The sequence below is a fragment of the Trachypithecus francoisi genome, unplaced genomic scaffold (assembly GCF_009764315.1).
Source record: "Trachypithecus francoisi isolate TF-2019V2 unplaced genomic scaffold, Tfra_2.0 Contig01440, whole genome shotgun sequence".
Lineage (NCBI taxonomy): Eukaryota > Metazoa > Chordata > Mammalia > Primates > Cercopithecidae > Trachypithecus > Trachypithecus francoisi.
In genome coordinates this window covers 10913437-10936687 of record NW_022681431.1, presented here as the reverse complement: position 1 = coordinate 10936687, position 23251 = coordinate 10913437, and the positions used below count along the sequence as shown (strand labels likewise).

Sequence of the window (23251 nt, the reverse complement as noted above, 5' to 3'; positions counted from 1 at the left end):
TCAACTGCGTGATGAGTAACCCAGATCTGAGGAATGCACAACTTGTGAGTGAAGTGAAAAGTGAAAACTTGACTGTTGGTGATGAATATTGAATTCTGACCATGCTTAACTCTACCAGTTCAACACCTGTCAGGCCCCTGTGATTTCACAGTATCCAGCACCAACATCACTTGACGTTTCGTGAGCTCCTCTCTGTTTCTTATTGCTTTAAGGCGTGCACACACAATGGGATGACAGATGTTCACTCCCAGAAATTTCATTAGCAAGTAATAAGCCTAGTGCCTTTCAGTTAACAAAACTAATGTTTATTTTCTACAGGGCTTCTCAGAGCCCATCGTGCAATGGAAACTGCTGTCTACTGCAGTTGGGACCCCACCCATAGCTGATCAAGAAAAAAAATAAGTTGAAACAGAATCATAAAAATAGAGCCAGGCCTTAAACATTCTGTCTTAACTTCTATATTCATTTGCTAATCTTTTGCTCTGAACCAAGGTCTGTTTTTAAACTCCATCCTTTCTTCGGCATGCACTGCACCCCTCGTTGAGATACCAGTTTGTCTTTGTTTAAAGAACACTGAGTTCTTAAAGAGATTTGCAAAGCAATCTGATACCAAATCCTTATAGACGTTTGCTAATTTTTCCCAGTTTTAAAAATCCTGCCCACACCTGGTTTGATAATTTTCTAGGAACTTGACCTTAGTTTTCTAAAGCATCTAACCTGCTTTGCCCAGGACCAGATCTTGTCACAGTCACGTTCCTTCCATCTGTATTAGGTAAAATCACCAGCACTAGTGGCGGAAATGGGGCTGGCAACAGCACAGTTGCCTTGTGCCCAGCAACTGGGAACGTCAGGCCCAATTGCCGGGATCATCAGGTAATCGGATAGGTTGTCTAACTGGACTCTGGTAGCCTGTCTGCTGCAGACAAGTTTGTATCCTGACTCTCCAAGAAAGTCTTAAGTGTGTATTTTCCTAACTAATTATCTCGGAACCCTTTTCTGTTCCACAGACACCATCCTGCGGGTCTCATGTCCCACAGAGCGTATTTTGAGAAACTGGTTTGCAGCTACTTCTTGAAAACACAGTTTTCTGTAGGACTCACGATAAAGTTTCTTGTTTTGCCATAGGCTCCTGGGTAAACAGACTGGTCTGACTCCTGATATGCCGTACCTGGACCCCTGCCTACCCCTAGACATTAAAGATGAAATCCAGCAAAATGGACAAACCATATACCTACGAGGGACTGGAGACTTTGACCTATGTCGAGAGACTATCCAGCCTTTCATGAATAAAACAAACGAGACCCAGACTTCCCTCAGTGGGGTCTACCAGCCCCCAATTCACTTCCAGAACAGTGAATTCTATGGCTTTTCCGAATTCTACTACTGCACCGAGGATGTGTTACGAATGGGGGGAGACTACAATGCTGCTAAATTTACTAAAGCTGCAAAGGTACCCTTGAGAGATGCCATCTGCTCCGCATGCTTTTGAGAGACCAGCGTGGACAGTGACGGGTTGTGTCCTCACTTCACACTGGCAGGGAAGGATGGAGTGTGGAAGGCTGCACTGCAGCATGTTGGAATCCTGTTCCCTTTGCTTGGAGGGAGGTTGAATAGTCACAGCAGAAGTAAAAAATGTACTGTAAGCTGACTTCTGCCCACCACTCCATTAGCTACCCTGGTCATAAGTTACCTCCAAATTACAGTGTTTTATGTCATTTTTGTGCTTTGCTGCCATCTGACAATTCCCCTACTAGCCTTCCCCCTCCCTGACCTGCCAGGACACTCCTGTTCTTGTGTTCTCTCTGCCTTCCTGACACACCTTAAACTTAGGTGATGCCAGACTTCCACACTTGGCCCCTGACCTTCAGGTTCTTGGATGGTCTCATCCATGCTCAGGGTTTGCTGCTGCCTCTCAAGAAGAGGTTCCAATCCTGACCCCTGCCCGGTTGCCTGCTACATTCCACAGCTCCAGACAAACCTACCATTTTCTCTCCATTCTGTTCCTGTTGTTCTCTCTTGGTTAGTGGCATCACCAACCATCCAGTCCCCCTCCCTACAGCCTAGGAGTCATGGACTTCTCCCTCTAACCAATTCATCTCTCCCTGTACACCCCAGTGTAATCAGTCAAATGTAATATTTTATCTCCCAAGTGTTCCTCAAACCTATCTCGAAGCACAGAGCACTGTATGCTGTAATCATGTCAAACAGCTGGCTTCCCTCACGCTCTCCACGACTTCTCCTCCGTGTCCATGTTCATGTTCCTGAAGTGCCTATGCCGAGCCCTTTCTCTAGGCCAAGTGATTTTTCCTTGAGCTCCCTGTCACACACCCAGGCCCATCTCCCACATCTCTCAGCAGTGTCTTCATCCTTTAAATAGAGGTCAGGATAGTAGCCACCTCGAGGAGTTAAGTATTACATTGAGAAGATGCACTTACACAATGCTCAATAAAAGTTACTAATGTAACAAACAACTTCAGGAAATAGTGGGATCTCTTTCCCTTCTGTTAAAGACAAAAGCCTTTTGTAATGATTTTCCCAGTAGCTTATACTGTGTCCTCAGCAGATAAAGGATTTAGTTTGAAGTAGCTAAAATACTGCTTCACTTTTCCAAAAATGTATGTCTGTACCATGCAGTCATGGAGGGAGAAACTAAACAGTTTTGGAGAGGTTGGTTGTGTACAGCAAAGCTCTCTTTAACAATACCTGGACGGAATTTTAAGGCAAAGCGTTGTGTTTGCGAATCAGTAAGTATTCCTTGAGTGTTTGTGTATATCTTGCATTTATTGTATAAGTTAAGCTTGTGTGTTTCCTAATGGGAAGGATATGCTTGTTACAAATATAAATTTGGTAAACCATTTTTAAAGTGAGAATTTTAATAATTTAGTAGTGATTTATTTTGGTGAATTTATTTTCAGGATTATTGTGCAACAAAGTGGTCCATTTTGCGGGAACGCTTTGACCGAGGACTGTACGCCTCTCATGCTGACCTCCACAGGCTTAAGTAAGTACTAGAAGGTCAAGCCCAGGGCACTCTTAAGAACCATAATTCATTGTTGGCCCCACTGGCTGGCCACACCCTGGCCTCAGTCCAGCTTCTCCTCACTCACTGTTCTTCCCATCTACCCTGGACCCCTTTCAAACGGTACAAATACTTGTGCCCAGACATATTCCATATCGTTTTTGTTTTGGTCACTTTTACTGTCTCTTCCCCCTGAAATTCCCCTGTTCATACCTTTGCTTGTTCAAGTCCTGCCCAGACATCAGAGTCCAGTCAGAGGCTGTCCCTTTCCAGTCTTCCTCTGTCCCCTCAATCAGACTTCATGCCTTTCTCTGAGTCTCAAGAATTCATCCTACTTCGTTAATGCATTTATCATGTTCTGCTTTGTTTTTCTCTTGCTTTTTAAAAATCCCCTTTCAGGCCGGGCGCGGTGGCTCGAGCCTGTAATCCCAGCACTTTGGGAGGCCGAGACGGGTGGATCACGAGGTCAGGAGATCGAGACCATCCTGGCTAACACAGTGAAACCCCATCTCTACTAAAAAAATACAAAAAACTAGCCGGGCGAGGTGGCAGGCACCTGTAGTCCCAGCTACTCGGGAGGCTGAGGCAGGAGAATGGCGTAAACCCGGGAGGCGGAGCTTGCAGTGAGCTGAGATCCGGCCACTGCACTCCAGCCTGGGCGACAGAGCGAGACTCTGTCTCAAAAAAAAAAAAAAAAAAATCCCCTTTCATCATAAGTCACTTAAGTGCAGACACTGTATCTTACTAATTATTCTATCTTATTACTTGCTTAGCACAGTGGTTGGCCAAAAGTAAACCTCTAATAAATATTTAGAGTCATAGAATATCAGAGCTGAAAAGAACCTTTCTACCATCTCATTTTATAATAAACTGAGGTACAAAGAGGTTGGAACCTGTTCAGTATTCATTCAGGGAATGAATGGTGAAATGCCAGAGGGAAAAGAAATCTGTCTCAGGGGTATATGACATTACACCGAGACCGGGTTCATGCACTAATTATTTGACAGGTGAACTGCTCCATGTTGTGGGACTAGGGATGTGAACCAAGTACATCAACCTTGAAACGCACGCCGTTGGTTTGGGAGAGCTGGCCTGAGGAAGCCCGTGCCCCAAGGCTGCCCGGAGAGGGAAGGGTTGTCTGTGTGCCTGCCGTCTTGACAGAGCGAGTCAGTCTGACTTGCCTTTGTGCTTGCCGTTTGTAGGTATCAGTGCTTCAAATCGGCCTGGATGTTTGAGGTGTTTCATAGGGGCTTCTCGTTTCCTGTCAACTATAAAAGCTTCAAGACTGCCTTGCAAGTTTATGACAAGGAGGTTCAGTGGACCCTTGGAGCCATCCTCTACAGGACCCGCTTTCTACCATTAAGGTAGGGCTGTGAATTTGGTAACAAGAATCTGCAGTTACAGTGCCTCATGGCAGCTGTGGCCTGTGCCTGTTTGGGGCATTGCTGTTAGAGCCAGCCACGGCAGAATTGTGGGGACAGTGATGCTTGCTTTTGGTCTTGCCCCCTCCCCACAAGTGCTTCCTCCCTTCCCACCGTACCATCCCATAATACACAGCCCTCCTATCCTACTGCCCTGTGTTTGGTTATTCTCAACTGTCTGTTCCCCAACCCTGGTAAAAGGTCAGTTCCGGGGTTCTTAACCTTTATGACTCAGGCCTCTTCTCCAAATACTGTTTTTAAATGCATGTATAAATACATAGGATTACAGAAGAAACCATCATATTGAAATTATATTCATCAAAATATTACAGAAAACAAGTTTGTGATACTATAATAATGTGTTCTTCTTTATTAACATATTAAATAACAGGATCTGGCAGCAGAATTAGCACTTTCTGTAATTTGTGTAGTCAATGAGCGTCAATGATATTTTGAGGCATTAGTGATAGCATAATGTGATGTGAAAGATCTGTGATTTTCATTAGTAACAAAGTTGCAGGTGCTGCCAACGCTAATGATCGTTTGTTGTCTGCATTTCTGGTCAAAGAAATGCTACATTCAGTCAGCGCTTGGGTATAACAAAGATGTGCATTTTTCCCCATTCACATTTGCAGATCTGCTGTGAGTTGACCTGTGGTATGAACCTGAGTTACCAGATAGATGAGATATTTGCTCTTCCCCCCACCCCCTCCATTTAATTGAGCATTTCTCAGCAACCTTTTAACTGGGTTAACTGTAAAAATAGTGAGTCGTGGGTGTTACTGATCACAAGCATGCAGTTCGTTTACACGTTGACTACTTTGTATCAGCAAATCCCTCACGACTCTTCTAAATTCCTCTGATTTTGGTTACCCAAATTGCAATGACAGACTTCAGAGTATACTTTCAGGTGTTATCTCATTGACACTTAGAAGTTCCCTGCACTGGGCTGTTCTGTTCTCCATTTCAGAGGTAGGGTTGCAGTTCCTGAAGTACAGCTCTGGGCCTGGGCCCCGCCATCCCCCTGTGCACCGTGTCCACCCCTTTCCTTGCTTACTGTCCTGTTTGTTGTTTGGTGTTCACATGGACAGAGACATCCAGCAGGAGGCCTTCCGGGCCAGTCACACCCACTGGCGGGGCGTCTCCTTTGTCTACAACCACTACCTGTTCTCTGGCTGCTTCCTTGTGGTGCTGCTGGCCATCCTGCTGTACCTGCTGCGGCTGCGGCGCATCCACCGGCGCACTCTCCGGAGCAGCTCGGCCGCCGCCCTCTGGATGGAGGAGGGTCTTCCCGCCCAGAACGCTGTGGGGACCCTGTGATCTTGTGATCTTGTGATCTTGTGATCCGGCGATCCGGCTCATAGCTCCACGAAGACTCAAAGACTCGAAAGGAAAAGCCATTTTTGCCTCAGGGTTTCTCCTCTTGATTTTCCTGTGGTTTTGTTTTTTATTTCCCTTTTTTGTTCCTCCAAACAAAAACAAAATCCATTGTTTGTAAGCCCTGCTGTCTAGAAGTATTGCATTTAGCCATTTTGAGTACAGCTTTAAATTGAGGAGTGGGGAAAAGGGAAATTCACTTGATTTTTGCTGCACAGGGTATCTGCCAAAAGTAAATGAGATTTCTGGGGTTTCTTTAAGGAATGTTAAATGTAAACAGATGCACTTTGATACCGGAGGGAGGTGGAAAACCACATTCTGTCAGTGGAGAGGGGACTGAATAGTGATGCTTTTATAGAACCAAACAACTTCCTGCCTGAAATGATAATCCTCTGTTTTCTCTGTCTTGAAAGCTCTAACCTGAAGAGGGTGATGTTTATTTTTTATTTATTGTTCAGGTCTGTTACTGTGTATGTTTTCTTTGCAAATTTAAATTTTTTAAACCATGTATATCTAAAACAGAGAAATATAGGCACCAGGAGATAACCATTTATAAAAGTGATAGTGAACTATCAACTAGAGCTTTGTGTGAGTGTGTGAAAAATCTCCAGGAACCAGAGTGAGGGGAGGCAATGCTGGTTCTTCAAAAACACACACTTCAGAATTCACTGGTTCATTTTATTTGGAAAAATCCTTGTTACCATTATCTTTTCCTGACCGCAGGTAATTACTCTCCTTATTCCATATTTCAGTGGCATTAGAACACTTTGGTTTTGAAAGAATTGGAAAAATCCTAGTTTCACCAGTTTCGGTTTTATTGGAACTAGAGCACATGCCCACTCCTTGCTCTTCAGTATTTCTCAGTGTTTCTGCTTAATTGTGCCTCAGTTTCTTCCAGCTTCCAATTGGTGTTCCCCGCCCCACCCTCCTTAATTAAAAGTCATCTCAGCTTTTAATCGTGCTGGGAGACCCCACGCACAGCCTGCCAAGTACTCTTCCTCACTGCTTTGGCTGAGGCTGTCGTTGTCAGTGCCACTGTAAATCCAGAAGGAAAGAGTCTGCATCCAATACAGAAAATAAATTCACATGTGAAGGAAAAAAAAATGACAATTTAAGCTAAAATCTAAAAAGGACAATTGGATTGGCATATATGAGATTGTGTTTTTTCACCCATTTATTTAGTTGAGAAGTTTGGGGGATTCTCGTATAGTTTTTTAGGTGGAGTTTGTTTTGTGCGAGTGTCTGTATGCTGTTCCCTAACTCCAAGAACAGTTAAATTCATGTACTTGGTAGCAGATTAGTGGGGTTGTTGCTATAACAGATAGCTGAGGATATGGAAGTGGCTTTGGAACTAGGTACTGGGCAGAGGCTGGACGAGCTTGGAGAAACATGAGAGAAAAGGTCTGTATTGCCGTGAACTGAGCATTAGAGGCAGTTCTGCTGAGGGATCAGAAGAGAAGACTAAGGGAATTCTGTCCCAATTGTGGCTCAAACTGCCTCAGGTGCGGCTTAACCTGCCTCTCTGGAAGGTAAAATGCATCTAATCCTTGAGGCAAGAGCTGTGGGGGCATGGCTCCCTCCACCTAGATCTCAAAGCATGTTACTAGCAGCCTGGGGACCCAGGCAGAGGCTTGTCACAGGGCAGAGGCGAGAGCCGGTTCATCTCCAGCAGTGCCTTGTACAGCCGCAGAGCCTCGGAGGAGGTTCTGCCTGTCTGGATTTGCCTGCATCATATTTGTGCTTCATGGTCAAAGTTGTTAAGAAAGGGGGTGAGCTTCTGGCTACCTAATAAGTTGGTCCTGGCCACCTAATAAATTGGTCTTGGCCACCTGCCTGTGACTCCTCATATAGGAGCCATGGATTATTGGTGGAGGCTGCAGGGAGCTGGCGATGGAGCCACTAGGGGTCAGCAGCAGAGACAGAAGGAAGGGCCACAAATGGGTGAAGTTGGCAGATGGGCACCCAGGGAGTTAGGGGACCCCCGCCTTCCAGCTCTGGACATAAAAGTTAGTCACATACCTGAGGGTCCTGAAACAAAGGCTGAGAAAACCTCACTGCTCCAGCTGAGAGGCAGCAGTGGATTTGCCATTTTTAAAGAGTTACCTAAGAAAAAACGTTGAAGAATATGCAACAGACACTATGTGTGGCCTGTAAAGCCTAGAATATTTACTAAAATATTTGCAGAAAAATTTGTTTGTCCTTTTGAGAACAATGCAGTTCAAAAAAGGATACAGACAGCAGCATCCTCTTAAATCAGGAATGTAGTTTCCATTTGTGGGCACAAAAAGATGGACAAGAGAAGTAACCAAACTTCAATCTTACAATATTTGTTTATGCACCAGAATTTCACTTAGCATTTTTCTGTCTAGATTATTTTCAAGATGAGTTTTCAAACAAACCAAGAGACCTGCCCCTCACCCAAAATCGTTTAAAAAGAGACCACTCAAGGGAGTTCATTATGCTATGTGGAGATGTCTGCAGTCGCAGCAAATCACATTCCAGAGAAGGTCTCGCGTAGGTGAAGACAGCCAGGTGCTTTCTCTAAGAGACACGGGGTGGGTGAGAGACAAGCCAGGGAGGAGCTAAGTTAATTCTAGAGAAGAATTCATATCAAGAGCTGACCAAGAAGGCTCTGTGTACTTGTAACAGAAGAAATTGGACTAGGAACTTGCCCAAAGCTTTATCAAAGAAAAGCATTGTGTTCAATCTTGGTAGAAACATGCCAGCAATAAGTGCTTACGTTCCACAGCCGTATCATAGGCTTCTCATTTTTAAACCTCCTCCAGAGGATGTTCTCAGAGATTTCACAATCCCTCTGGGGACATTACAGTAGAAGAGAAATACATGGAATTGTACCAGTGCTCTTTGCCCATGTTCATCCTAAGCTCCGGCTTTAGGCAGTGCTTTCTGACCTGGGCAGAGTGAAGGCACTGCTGGTGGCTGAGGCCAGTGACATGGGGCCCCTGCCCAGCTGCCCTGAAGGCTGGGTAGGTCCCTGTTTTCACCACCAGTTTTCCACACCTGTGTACTCTAGATTAACTCTGGATAAACAGATACTTACATTTTAAACTCAGGCCTATACAGAGTAGTTTTCCTTAAGAGGAGCATGTATCACTTAGCAAGAAACTAAAAATGGCAAATGAGTTTTCCATCCTTTAAGGAAAAAAATCAGCTTTAGAATTCTGTGCAGTCGGTCGTGTGCAATGCAGCAAAACTACCTTTCAGTAAATTACTTGGTTATTTATTTCAATGTTTTGTTTCTTTTGATACCAAGTTTCCCTTTCAATAATTAATGATGTGACCAACCAAGGAGAATTTTTTTGTTCTGTGCTAAAATTCTGTTTTACAGTTACGAATTATAAAAAGCAAGGGAGCATCTTTAAAAGTTTTTTTGTTTAAGTGATGTCTTCCATCCAAAGAAAGAATAATTCTCTTGGAAGGTCCTTGTGGTGTCATGTCACTTGCTGTATGTGGCAGCCTCACATTGCCACACTTAGGTATTGAAAAATCAATAAAATGAAAGTGCATCATCCCATGGCCTGTAGTCTGTGTGGGCTTGCTTCCTTGTCATCTTTGAATCTTCTTACTCATTAGAATGCTGAGTTGAACTTGAGTCCAGATTCAGGGAAATACGTTGTCTGAGTCTGACACACACTCTTTGCATGTGTTGTGTTGGGTGTGCATACAGTGAATCACAATTGTGTGGGGTTGTGGATAGGACATCCACACGCTCTGCAGCTCAGAAACCAGGTATTTCACAAGTAGTGACCAATCCACGACGTTAAGCCATTTACCAACAATCATTGCCACTCGGAGATGACTGTTTATAAGGTCATCATTTTAAGGACCTACTTGTGTGTAGACAAGGAAAAGAAATAAAATGAACCAACTCTTATATATTTAATAGTAACAGCAAATGCTGACTTTGTGTTACACCGTTTCGCAGTTCGAGCTAAGCTTAGAACCTTTGGCTTATTTCCAGAAAATTATGACTGTCTTTATTAATGTTACGCGTTACAGATATGGAAGATGAAATTAGACACTCAGCATGGAAGATGAAATTAGGCGCTGAGCATGTTTCTCAGCCGTTGGAGAATACATAGATGTTCTCCTGGAGGAGGAAGGTGGGCCTGAGCTATAACCTGAAAATAGATGACAGAGACAGATGGGAAGGGAAGGGGACCAGCTGTTAGGACCAACAAAAATAAAGGCCTGAGACATGCTGGAGAGGAGAGGGAAGCGCAAAACAAAATGAGAGAACAGAGCCAGCAAAGTGAGCTCAAGGGGGCTGCTCAAGCCGTTGACCGCTAGGAAAACAGGACACAGCATTAAGATAGAACTGTCGTAAATAATTTTTGAGGCAGTGCAATAATTATAGGGCTTTTTGCCTGAGTATAAATACATTAAAATATCTAAGATGTCAAAAGGCATCTAAATTTTTATTCCACTTGGTGGAAGAGAAGTCAGTGCCTGTTTCCAACACTAACCATATTGACAGGTCTGAAAAGCCATGGTTCTGTGTTTGTTTGTTTTCAGTCTGTTTCCATTTGTCCTGTGAATCGGCATGTACCGGTGGTGTTTTTTGGTTTTTTTGAGATCCTGAAACGCTAATGGTTTGCACAGAGGGTTCGTGAAGTGCAGGTCACCTCCATCAGAGTCACAGTGTCTTCTTTTGGAAACGTCATGAAAAGACAAAGGACTGCCCAGCTAATCCCAAAGCACGCCTTGGCAGAGTGGATCTGCCTGGAGCATCCATCAGTGGCAGCATGAAAAGCAATCCTGTGAGTCTTCCCGGCCCCGCCTAGTCTGGGAGCCTGTGGGCCTCTGAGCCTGTGATCCCCACCTCCTCCTAACAATAGAAGAGTGTGTCTGTTGATGTGTTTTATTTTGCTTTTAGCCAGGCTAGTCCCCCTTCCCCTGCGCAGCCCTGCCTCTTTCTGTTAATAGATCCATTAAGGTTGACTGAGACCTGCTGCAGGGGACATTAGGGGCACTTTGGCCTTCGATCTTTGCCTTTCACCCTTGACACTGTTTGGCAGGTGAACGACATCCGGGCTCCAGACTTCATGACCACTTCAGCATTTCTGTCAGCAGCCTGTGTCTGTTTCATGTAAGAGGCCCAAACAAGAAAACCAAGCCTTAAGAAGGATTTCTGCCCTGAGTAAAGAACTGAAAGCTCCTCACAGAACACAATGGTGACAGGCACAAAAGACAGGCTTCTTGTTTAAATATGTGAACTCCAAAGATGGAGGGAAAAAGAGTTTTTTTCCTCCTGTTCATCCAGTCATCAAATAAACATCTCAGGCATCTGGTGTTTTGTCAAGGGGTTGGGATTCCAGTGGCCCCTGTGTGACTGGAAGGGGAAAAGCTGGTCTGTGGCAAGGCCACTGAAACACCAAGGAGCGGCTTTAGAATCCCCAGTGTGGGTCTTTCGTTGTGTTACTTCTACAAGGTCCCTGTGCCGGCTGCTCTTGCTGCTCTCTCAGGCTTCTGATTGGGAGTGTGAATACCACCTTTCACCCTTTCTGCCTTCGTGAGAATCAGAGTTTGAAGTGGACAGTTCTGAAAATATTAATCATCTTTTTTTTTTTTGGAGACGGAGTCTCGCTCTGTCGCCCAGACTGGAGTACAGTGGCGCGATCTCAGCTCACTGCAAGCTCCGCCTCCTGGGTTCACACCATTCTGCCTCAGCCTCCTGAGTAGCTGGGACTACAGGTGCCCGCCACCACGCCCAGCTAATTTTTTGTATTTTTAGTAGAGACGGGGTTTCCCTGTGTTAGCCAGGATGGTCTCGATCTCCTGACCTCGTGATCCACCCACCTTGGCCTCCCCAAGTGCTGGGATTACAGGCATGAGCCACCACGCCGGGCCTAATCGTCTTATTCTTGCCTGTGATTACACAAGACTTAAACTCCAGGGACCAGACTTAGCACTTTCTTCTCCTAAGATTGCTGCTTCTCCCCCTTGGCCCAAGCTTTAATACCCAGATTTTAGACTCAAAACACTTAAACATTTAGCGGGCTCTCCTCGGCCTGGTAAAGTTCTTTGATGCTGGTCATGGCAGCACAAGAGAGTTTTCCAAAAGTTCCTAGCTGTTTTCTGTAATGTTCAAATTATACGTTTAAATTCTTTCCCACCTCCCGTGGCCCTGTTGTCCGTCGGTGTATCTGTTTCTGCCCCAAATGTCCTTGAACATGGACCATGACAAGTCCTGTGTTTACTTTCTGTGTTTCTACATTTGTAACCCAATAAAGAAGACACCGAGTAGTACATAGTATTTCATAAATATTTGTAAACTAATGAAAATCTGGTTTCTTTCACAAATCACCTCTTTAGGTTTCTAAAATTTGTGAAACAAATCTTTTAAAAATATTTTATTCTAGGCCAGGCATGGTGGCTAACGCCTGTAATCCCTGCACTTTAGGAGGCCAAGGCAGGCGGATCACAAGGTCAGGAGTTTGAGACCAGCCTGGCCAACATAGTGAAACCCTGTCTCTACTAAAAATACAAAAATTAGCTGGGCAAGGTGGTGGGCGCCTGTAGTCCCAGGTACTCAGGAGGCTGAGGCAGGAGAATTGGTTGAGCCCAGGAGGCAGAGTTTGCAGTGAGCCGAGATTGTGCCACTGCACTCCAGCCTAAGCAACAGAGCGAGACTCTGTCTCAAAAAAAAAAAAAAAAAAAAAAAGTATATATATATATATTGTTCTTGATCTTTGCTGTTCTTTCCAGATGTGCGGAGTTGTGTGGTTTTAAAACCATATGCAGAATGCCGGGAAGGGCAGGATGGAACCCAGGCCTCTGAGTCTCAGTCCTCCGTTCACTTCTTCCCTCCACCAAAGTTTGTTAAGGGAGTGTTGCATTTTAAAGCTGTATTTAGAAAAACTTAGGAAAACCAAATTTACCTCAGGTGGTTTCCTTTCTTCGTAACCTGTTCAGGCTTGACAGAAAGGAAAAAGAAAGCCCAGAATTAGGTAGTAATAATAGAGGCAAAGTAAGATTGATATTTTCTGAAGCCCTGCTTACAGAAAATAATTCCTGCATATTTATTTTATTCTAAACATAGCTTCAGATTGTTTTTCATTCTAACTTGTCCTTAAAAGTCACTTTTTAAACCTCACAAGAAGCAGCAAATGTAAGGGGGAAAGGATGGATTTGACTACATCTAAAGTAAGGCTTTCTGTTCATCATCAGAGCTAACAGATGGCAGACTAAGAAGGTATTTGCAGTCACTAAAATTGAAAAGGGATTAAAATGTACAAAGTTTCTTGCAAAACAACAAGAAAAAGGAAATCCAAAAGAAAAACCCGGCCATGGATATTAATAGGTGATTCACAGCAGGGGAAGCCCAAATGGTGAACAAGAGATAAACTAAGAGAGCTGAAGAAATGCAAATGTAAATTAAGAGCCACTACCTTATGCCCCTCAGAATTGCCAGACTTCAAGTGCTGGCAGTGATGCAGGATGCGGGGCCCGGACTTCAATATTGCTGGTGGTGGTGCAAACTGCAATGCATACCCCAGAAGGGGAGCTGGCAGCTTAAAAGTTAGCAGCGTGTGCGCCCTGTGATTCAGAGAGCCACTCGCACGTGGCTCTCTGGAGAGATTTCTACCTGGGTCCATAAATGGACTTACGGAAGGATGCCCTTGCAATTATTTTGAGTGACTGCGTTGTTGGAAGCAAGCAAGGTCTTGGACAAGTCAAAGGCGGCAGGTGAGTGCCCTGGAATACACTATAGTCATGAGAGACAGACCTAGACCTATGGATAGCAAGCAGGTGACTTTTAAAAATAGTGTTGAATACTGAAAGCAAGACATGAGAATTGTTGCATAATGCCATTATGTTAATATGGGGCACACGACACTGTGTCCTATGAGGATGTGCATATTTTCACTCAAATACATTAAAATGGACATTATGGGGACACATTATGAAAGGAGGACAAAAGATAAAACTCATCTTGTTTTAGGGTACCTCACATCCCAGTGAGCCCCTAAGTTCAGGGCCAGGGAGGATGATTGATGACCCCACCCCAACCCAAACCAGGCCGTTTTCAGCACGGCAGCCTGATAAGGTGTGATTCAGACCTTGAAGTCGTTAGGCAAAAGCCCTCCACTCCGCTCTGTATTTGACTCAGGAAGAACCGAAGTATCTATAATGACCTAGACAGCCCTGCACTGTGGCCTCGCACTCCACACCTCTTTGACCACAGTCCTCATTTCTCCGCGACTCTCCACTCCAGCCACCCTGGCCTCAGGGCCCTCTCAGGACTTTCCATCCCCCTCACCCTGCTTCACTTTCCCCCCATGATGCTTATGACCTTAGATGTAGCACACTCTGTGTTCATTACATTCTGTGTAAGACTCTCCCTACTAGAACATGATCCAGGAGGCAGGGGCTTTTTGTCTGTTTTCATGTTGTATCCCCAGGCACAGGATCTGATATGCAGTAGACATTCAATAAATATCTGTGGAATGAATGAACAAGGCAGGATCCTTAAAGCGAGGGGGCTGAGAACTGAGGAGAGAGCATACTGAGGAGAGAGCATACTAAACTCTACAGTCTGGCCCCAGGGATGGGGGCAGGAAACATGGCACCACCTGCTTGATTATTGGAGGGAAAGAAGGTGCTTCTTGTGCAGAACCGTCATCATAACACAATGATAGCTTATTACACGCCAGGCACTGTTCTAGCTCTTTGTTAGCTGACATAATCCCTGTATTAGTCCGTTTTCACACTGCTATAAAGAACTTCCCAAGATGTAGTAATTGATGAAGGAAAGAGGTTTAATTGACTCTCAGATCAGCATGGCTGGGGAGGTGTCAGGAAACTTACAATCATGGCGGAAGGTGAAAAGGGAACCAAGACACCTTGGCAGGTGGCAGGAGAGAGAATGAACACAGAAGGAACTACCAAACACTAATAAAACCATCAGATCTCGTGAGAACACTATCACGAGAACAGCACGGCGGGGGAACCACTCTCATGATGCAATTACCCCCACCTGGTCTCTCCCAGGGACTGTGGAGATTATAATTCAAGATGAGATTTGGGTGGGGACACAAAGCCTAACCCTGTCAATCCCCAAAATGACACGAGGAGGTGCTTTGATTACCTTCACTTTACAGGTGGAGAAACAGATGTGAAAAGGGCACATAACTTGCCCAAGGTACCCAACTAGCCAGTAGTGGGGCTGGGATTTGAACACAGGCAGCCTGGCTCCAGTCTGTACTCTAGAGCTGCACTGTCCAGTATGACGGCCTCTGGCCACTGAAGCAGGGCAATCCAAACTGAGAGGAGCTCTAAGTATAAAATACACACCGGACTTCAGGCCGGGCATGGCGGCTTATGCCTGTAATACCAGCACTTTGGGAGGCCAAGGTGGGCAGACCATGAGGTCAGGAGATCGAGACTATCCTGGCCAACATGGTGAAACCCCGTCTCTACTAAAAATACAAAAAATAGCCAGGTGTGGTGGTGCATGCCTGTAATCCCAGCTACTCGGGAGGCTGAGGCTGGAGAATCGCTTGAACCCAGGAGGCGGAGGTTGCAGTGAGCTGAGATTGCGCCACTGCTCTCCAGCCTGGCAGCAGAGTAAGACTGTCTCAAAAGAAAAAAAAAGTTTTATACAAATACTTTGTATAAAACAAGAAATAAGAAGTATCTGTTTCTTTACATTGGGTACATGAGACATGACAGTATTTTAGGTATATTGAGTTAAATAAAATGTTGGATTAACATCACCTGTTTCTTTCTACTTTTTTAATGTGTACACTAGACAACTCTAAATTGCCTGTGTGGCTCCCAGTATATTTCTATCAGATGGAGCTGCTCTCGGTCCTTGCTTCTCAAAATGTGGTCCTTGAGTCAGCAGCATCAACATCACTGAAGCCTGACGGAAGTGCTGGATCTCAGGCTTGGTCTCAGACCTCTTGAATCAAATTCTTCATTTTGCCAGCCCTCCAGGTCACTCATAATGCATGCTCACATTTGAAAAATGCCACTGCAGACCAAGCCAGCAATTTTTTTCTCTAAGGACCAGATAATAAATATTTTAGCTTTGCAGGCCACATGACTTACCTCACTGCTTCCGTAGTATGAAATGAGCTAGAATACGCACGTGAATACCGATTCCACTGTAACCTGCATGGACCTAGGGGGACTGAACAAAGCAAGGTGAACGCGGGAATAAAAGACAAGAGACAAAAGAGTATATTTTGAAGAAGGGGTCAGGGGGCACCTTGCCTCTAGTGGACAAGGGCCCTGAGCTTTACGCGGCCCTCCTTATTTATTAGGCAAAAGAGATAGATAGTGAGAAGTCGGGGTGGAAGAAGGGGTCAGCTGCTCAGTCCAGATTAGGCTTGCAAGACTGCATTCCTCAAACAACAGGCTAAATGTTGCAGTAGACAGCCTTGGCACCAGGGAGTGATTCCAGCAAACCTTCTGTCGGCAGGAACAGTTGCGAGTTGGCTCACATCCTGCATTCATGATAAACAGGTTGCTGTTTGATCATATAGCTCCCGGTGGAATGCTGGTTGGTCACATCCCATGGGCCTTCGGCTACCTGCATATCCCCCTTTCTGTTTATGAATTAATTGAAAGAATGTAAGGCCAGGCTGGGCAGTTCTCATTCTCTGACTGGCAGTCCATCCGATTTTACAGACTATAAACAGAAGACAGAGACAAAGCAACATTATTCCAAGAACCACATATAAGATGTAAATGTGGTGCCTTAGATAGGTCCAAGGGTTGAGGCTCTCCAGGCCTTGCTGGAATTCGGTCCAGTCTTCAAAAGAAGGCAGAAATTCTTGAGTTTGCCTATTTAAATCAAGAATTTTGTAATTCACCAATATCAAAGGTGATGTTGGATGTGAAAGCTCCCTGCAAATGGGCTTTCACAAGGCCCCATGGATACTCACTTTGGCTATATTCTAAGTTGGTTACACAAATATGAGTGTGATTAAAATGACAACACAATTGCTGCTGCAACTGCAAGCTCTGTATTTGTTCCCCTAACCATAGAACCGTGGATTTTAACATTGCCACTTCAGTTTGTAACTCAGGGTTAATTTTATTCTGAATTAGCTGTGCTTGGTTGGCTATGCCTGTCCAGTTCTCCACGTACTGAGCTGTTTGGATAGAATTATGAAAAGCTACAGGAGATATCACAACAGAAGTTAATAGCGTGACCAAGGAAACAGTAGCAAAAATGATCATGCTTAAGGCTCTACGGGCACAATGAGTAAGCTGAGTTAGAAGAAGTTTCACAAAATGCAAAGCAGGTGTGGCAGCCCAAGACTTGGACAGATTAATGGGAATCCATAGCCCAAGGATGAGACCTAAAATGATCAAAGTGAGATATTATGTGTTTGCAATGTGCTTTGATTAATGCAGCGACATAACTGGCAAGACTTACAGGTCAATTGGATATTGTTTACCTGGAGCTGGTCCTTCTTAGCTACCAAAACAACATAAGGATTAAAAAAACAAACTGAAAATTGAGTGATGATAATCTTTACAAATGTAATCTTAGAAGTGTGTCGTGACTCCAGTTGGCCTTCTCTCCACCTTTGCACTGAGGATCCAGCTGACTCATGGGCTCGTACCAGAGGGACCAGGTCCATGGTTGGCCACCCTGAGTTCCTCCAGTCTCCCATTCCATGGTCGCACACACCTTGAGGGCACCCACACGGTTTGTCCATCTCCTGCAAAAACACAAGCATACCCTCGTCCCCATGTTAGTAAATCCACCAGACTTTTCCATTTTCCTTCTTCCGGGGATTTCCATAACACTTTTGGATAAACCTCCTTCTTTTCCTCTAACACTTACCAATGTCTTTCTGCTGGAGTCTTACCTTCCATACCAGGAGTCAGAAAATTTAAAGTAAATAAGACTAAATGTAGTTTTGATTGAGGTGGTAGTTGGCCTCCTATACCCCCTTTTTGTTTTTTCATCATGCATTGTAATGTTTGATGTGCCCGCTCTATAATGCCTTGTCCTCTAGGATTATAAAGAATTCCTGTCTTATGGGTTATAGCCCAAAGCTGTAAGAAATTTTGAAAAGCATGACTAGTATCAGCAGGTCCATTGTCAGTTTTTAATTGTTTAGGTATTCCCATATGAGCAAATGATGACAGACAATGTCACCATACATGACCAGCTGTCTCACCCGTTTGGCATGTAGCATGCAGCATATGAGAATAAGTGTCTATGGTCACATGAACATAGCTAAGCTTACCAAAGGTTGCTACGTGTGTAACATCCATTTGCCAGATTTCATTTGGAGCCAAACCTCATGAGTTACAGCCTTCTACAGGTGTGATTCAAGGGACATGCTGGCAAGTAGGACAGGCTTGTATTATAGCCCTAGGGTGGCTATGAGATAAATGGAACATGCAAGTAAGGGCGGAAGTATTTTGGTGCGGAAGTCCATGAGACGCTTGAGCTTGCTGAAACACAGAACCAATCAGTTTGTCTGCTTTCTCATTACCTAGAGATAGGGGCCCAGGAAGTTGTGTGTGGGAGTGAATATGAGAAATATGAAAAGGAGCTGCATGAGAACGAATAACTTGTTGAAGTCTTAAAAATAAATTAAGCAGCCAGCCAGGCATGGTGGCTCATGCCTGTAATCCCAGCACTTTGGGAGGCCGAGGCAGGCGGATCACGAGGTCAGGAGATCGAGACCATCCTGGCTAACATGGTGAAACCCCGTCTTACTGAAAATACAAAAAATTAGCCAAGCGTGGTGGCAGGTGCCTGTAGTCCCAGCTACTCGGGAGGCTGAGGCAGAAGGCTGGCATGAACCCAGGAGGCGGAGCTTGCAGTGAGCCAAGATCACGCCACTGCACTGACAGAGCAAGACTCCATCTCAAAAATAAATTAATTAATTAAGCAGTTCTAGGTCTACTGTACTTTTAATTGTAGCAGTTTCTATGCGACTGGCTACATTTACAACGTAAGCTGAATCAGACAATGTTGCTAGAATCTGAGGCTGTGAGCTGTAAAACCTGAATGACTGCAGTCAGCTCTGAGCATTGAGCTGAAACACCGGAGATATCTAGCTTCCCCTGTGTTAGGGGCACAACTGTGAGAGCATAAGTGTCTGCTGTTGAGGCCACCCAGTTTGTGGTGCTTTGTCATGAGGGCCCTAGGAGGCAAATACACTTCCTAAGAGCAGAGGACACTTGAGCTCAACAGGGAAGGCTATGGAGCTTTCAGAGGGGACCGTGCAGGAAAACGTGGTGGGCAGAAGTAACATCACGAAGGCACGGCCCACAATGTGGAAAAGCACAGACACAGTTGTTCAGGCTGGAAGTTGAGGAGTCCGCAGGGCCACGCTCCCTCTGAGACCCTGTAGAATCCTTCCTTGTCCCTTCCTGGTTTCTGGCGGTGACCAGCAATCCTCAATGGTCCTTGGCCTGCAGCTGTGTCACTTTCATCTCTATCTCAGTCTTCACGTGGCATTTTCCTCTTCTTATAAGGACACCTGTCATATTGGATTGGGACCTGCCCTGATGACTTCATCTTAACTTGACTGCATTTGCAAAGACTCAGTTTCACACAAGGCCAAATTCAGAGCTCCCAGGGTTAGGACTTCAGCATATCTTTTGGGGGAACACGCATCAACCCCCAACCGGAAGTCTTGCTTGACTGAGTTCAGTTCCTTCTCTCTGCTCACATGGCATCTTTTTACCAAATTTGTCATTGGAAGTGTCTGTTTATATACTTGTCACCCTGCCCTCTGTCCCATCTCCAAGACTATGAGCTTTCCTTTTTTTTTCTTTAGAGGCAGAGTCTTGCTGTGTCACCCAGGCTGGACTGCAATGATGCGATCATAGCTCACTGCAGCTTCAAACTCCTGGCTCAGTCAATTCTCCCACCTAGGCCTCTCAAGTGGCTGGGACTACAGGTGCATGCCACCACACCCAGCTAATTTTTTCAGTTTTTGTAAAGACAGGGTCTCACTATGTTGCCCAGGCTGGTCTCTAACTCCTGGGCTCAAGCAGTTCTCCCACCTTGGCCTCTCAAAGCACAGCGATTACAGGAGTGAGCCACCGTGCCCAGCCTTCTGAGTTTTTTAGGAACAAGGACCGCATGTCAACTTTATCTCTGTGTCCCCATGGCCCAGCGCTCTGACTCATTTGTAGTAAGTGTCTGATGAAAGGAGCTTGCACTCAGAAAGCCCTGGCTGTGGCCTGGAGTCGGAAGGCCCAGCCAAGCCCTGCCTCTGTCACTTCGAATGTGGCCTTCGGCAAGCCATGTCACTTCTCTGGACTTCAGTTTCCAATCCTATAAAATGTGAGTAAAAGCTCTTGTCATGCCTCCCTCACAGAGAGGTCAAGGGGCTCCAAGATGATGCGTGTGATGAAAGCCCTTCGGAGCCACTGTCTGTAAAATAGAGAGAGTTGTGACATTCATTCTTTTCCAGCCCAGGACTTTATCTCCTGCTCCATCTTTCCTGACTCAGGCCTCAACTGCAGCCTCCATCATCCCATCTGGAAGGTTTGCCTCAGAGCCCAGCCAAGGTCTGGGCAGGCCTGGGCATCCCCTGATTGGAGTTGGAGGTCACCTGCTGCCGGTGGAGAAAGAATGTCACCACCCAGTGGCTGCCCAACCCAGTTCAGTTCCAACCTGAACTGCCCTTCTGAAAAGACAATGTGACCTTTGCAGCATAATCACTGCCAAAAGTAGTCATTTTATAGCAGAAATTCAGAGATACTGGGTCAACTCTGTAAGTGGAAGAGACAAAAATGTGAAGCTTTCCACCACCTCTCACTGCAGTTCCACTGTCAGAGGGGCCACAGGAATGGGGTAATGGAACCAATTAGTTCCCCTGGATAATAGTCCCCCTGGTTGTCTACATCCAAGGCTCTTCCTCTGGCGTTTGTCTACTCTGGGTGTTTATACCCTGCCAGAGCAGAGGCTGGCTTAAGATCTGTGGGCGGGCAGGCAGATCCCAGGGTCCCTCACTCTCACACAAGCAGGTTTTAGCCCGTGCTGGTAAGGCGTGAGTGACAGACTGGAGAGGAATTCACTTCAAGTCAGTGGTTTGGCATGGCAGGGCTGTTCATTTCCTGTGGCTGCCATAAAAAGGTATCACAAACGTGGATGGCTTAAAACAACAGAAACTTATTCTCTCTCAGTTCTGGAGGCTAGAAGTCCAAAATCAAGGGGCCTGTAAGGCCACGCTCCCTCCTTAGGCTCTAGGGTGGAATCCTTCCTTGCCTCTTGCAAGCCTCTGGTTGCTGCCAGTGATCCCTGGCGCTCCTTGGCTGCGGCAGCATCACTCAAATCTCTGCCTCTGTTGTCACATGGCCATCTCTGTGTGTCTCCACTGTGGCTTCACATCTCCGTCTCTTCCTAAGGAGCAGCGTTGGATTTAACACCCACCCCAATCCAGTATGATCTCATTTGAACCAGATTACATTGCAAAGACCTGCTTTCCAAACAAGGTCGCACTCACAGTTCCTGGGGGTTAGGACGTCAACATATGCTTTGGGGACACAATTCAACTCACAGTGGCAAGCATTCGTTCACTGGGCACCTGCTGGGAAGAAATGGTTCTTGACATGAAGGGATTAACCAGTGTGTTATAGGAGTTCTCAGAGGGTAGGGAAACCAGTGTGAGAAATAGACAAATTTATTCATAGTAGGTTTTAACACACTTCTCCCAGACAGTAATAGATGAAGCAGACAATTCAGCTTATCTGCTACACCTGAATAACATGCTCAGCAGTCCTAAGAGTGGACGTTCATAGAACACATACTTTTCAAGTACATATGGAGCATTTGCCAAATTTGAGCTTAATAAATTTCAAGCAATTTGTTTCATATTTTCTCATTTTCAGACCACAGCATTTTAATGTTAGAAATTAATAACAAAAGAAAACTTCGGGTTTGTTTTTATTTTTGTTTTAGAGACAGAGTCTCACTCTGTCACTCAGGCTGGATTGCAGTGGTGTGATCATAGCTCACTGCAGCCTTGACCACCTGAGCTCAAGTGATCCTCCTGCCTCAGCCTCCCAAGTAGCTGGGACTACAGGTGCACACCACCATGTCCCACCAACATAACTTAAAAACTGAATATCTGGAAATTTTTAAACACATTTCTAAGTAACTCGTGTGTTGATGAAGAAACTGTATTGGAAATTAGAAAATAATTAGAACTGACCATTAATGAAATCCACATGCCAAAACTTGCTGGATGCAACTAATGTTTTTGCTTAAAGAACATCTGTAACCGGCCGGGTGTGGTGGCTCAAGCCTGTAATCCCAGCACTTTGGGAGGCTGAGACAGGCGGATCACGAGGTCAGGAGATCGAGACCATCCTGGCTAACACAGTGAAACCCCCTCTCTACCAAAAATACAAAAACTAATCGGGCGAGGTGGCGGGCGCCTGTAGTCCCAGCTACTCGGGAGGCTGAGGCAGGAGAATGGCGTAAACCCAGGAGGCGGAGCTTGCAGTGAGCTGAGATCCGGCCACTGCACTCCAGTCCGGGCGACAGAGCGAGACGCCGCCTCAAAAAAAAAAAAAAAAGAACCTCTGTAACCTTAAAATGTATGTATTAGAAAAGCATAACAGATAAAATTTAATCAACTAAGTGGAAAAAGTACAGCAGAGTCAATGTAACAACAAAAATAAGTAGAAGAAAGCAAATAATGGGCTCAGAAATAAAGGATCAGCAAAGCCAAAAGCTAGTTCTTCAAAAAGACATAAAATGGACACTTTGACAAGATAGTTCACACACACACACACACACACAAACAGAAGGCACAAATACACAATTTTAGGAGTAAAAAGAGATGACTATGGATACAGAAGACAGCAAAAAGATAAGAATGGCCTGGCGCAGTGGCTCACGCCTGTAATCCCAGCACTTTGGGAGGCTGAGGCAGACGGATCACCTGAGGTCATGAGTTCGCGACCAGCCTTACCAACCTGGTGAAACCCCATCTCTATAAACAATACAAAATTAGCCAGGCGTGGTGGCAGGTGCCTGTAATCCCAGCTACTCCGGGGGCTGAGGCAGGAGAATCACTTGAACCCAGGAGGCAGAGATTGCAGTGAGCCGAGATTGTGCCATTGCACTCCAGGCTGGCCAACAAGAGTGAAATTCCATCTCAAAAAAATAAATAAATAATAATAATAATAGATTAAAATAAGTATGAATATATTCATGACACTGAGTTGGAGAACCTAAATGAAATAAATAAAATCCTATGGGATTATAACTTACCAAAACTGACTCAAGAAGAAATAAGGAACTGGAATAACCCTGCATTCATAAAGAATGAATTAATAATTGTAAACCTTCCCACTGGACCTAAGCAGTTTTCTGGGTAAATTCTACCAAACAGTCATAAGGATAGATAATTCCAGGCTTATGCAAATTTTCCAGAGTATATAAAATAAAGGGAGCATTCCCCACTTCATT

At 45.1% G+C, this 23251-nt stretch overlaps 1 protein-coding gene across 7 annotated transcripts in view; it reads left to right on the top strand.

Moving 5' to 3' along the window:
• The window catches only part of ENTPD4 (ectonucleoside triphosphate diphosphohydrolase 4), a 31091-nt gene extending 19971 nt beyond the window's left edge, over positions 1–11120 (top strand). For 4 of the 7 annotated variants that reach the window (XM_033228790.1, XM_033228771.1, XM_033228820.1 and 1 more), the window contains 4 exons: positions 1126–1450; positions 2916–3001; positions 4222–4383; positions 5532–9354. In XM_033228790.1, the coding sequence (XP_033084681.1) occupies positions 1126–1450; positions 2916–3001; positions 4222–4383; positions 5532–5760 (802 nt within the window). In that variant the 3' untranslated portion in view covers positions 5761–9354. Of the gene's footprint in view, positions 1–1125; positions 1451–2915; positions 3002–4221; positions 4384–5531; positions 9355–10353 lie in introns of those variants that run through there. The other 3 variants (XR_004441159.1, XR_004441158.1, XM_033228805.1) reach the window with 3 other exon arrangements.
• Positions 11121–23251: the final 12131 nt, after the last annotated feature.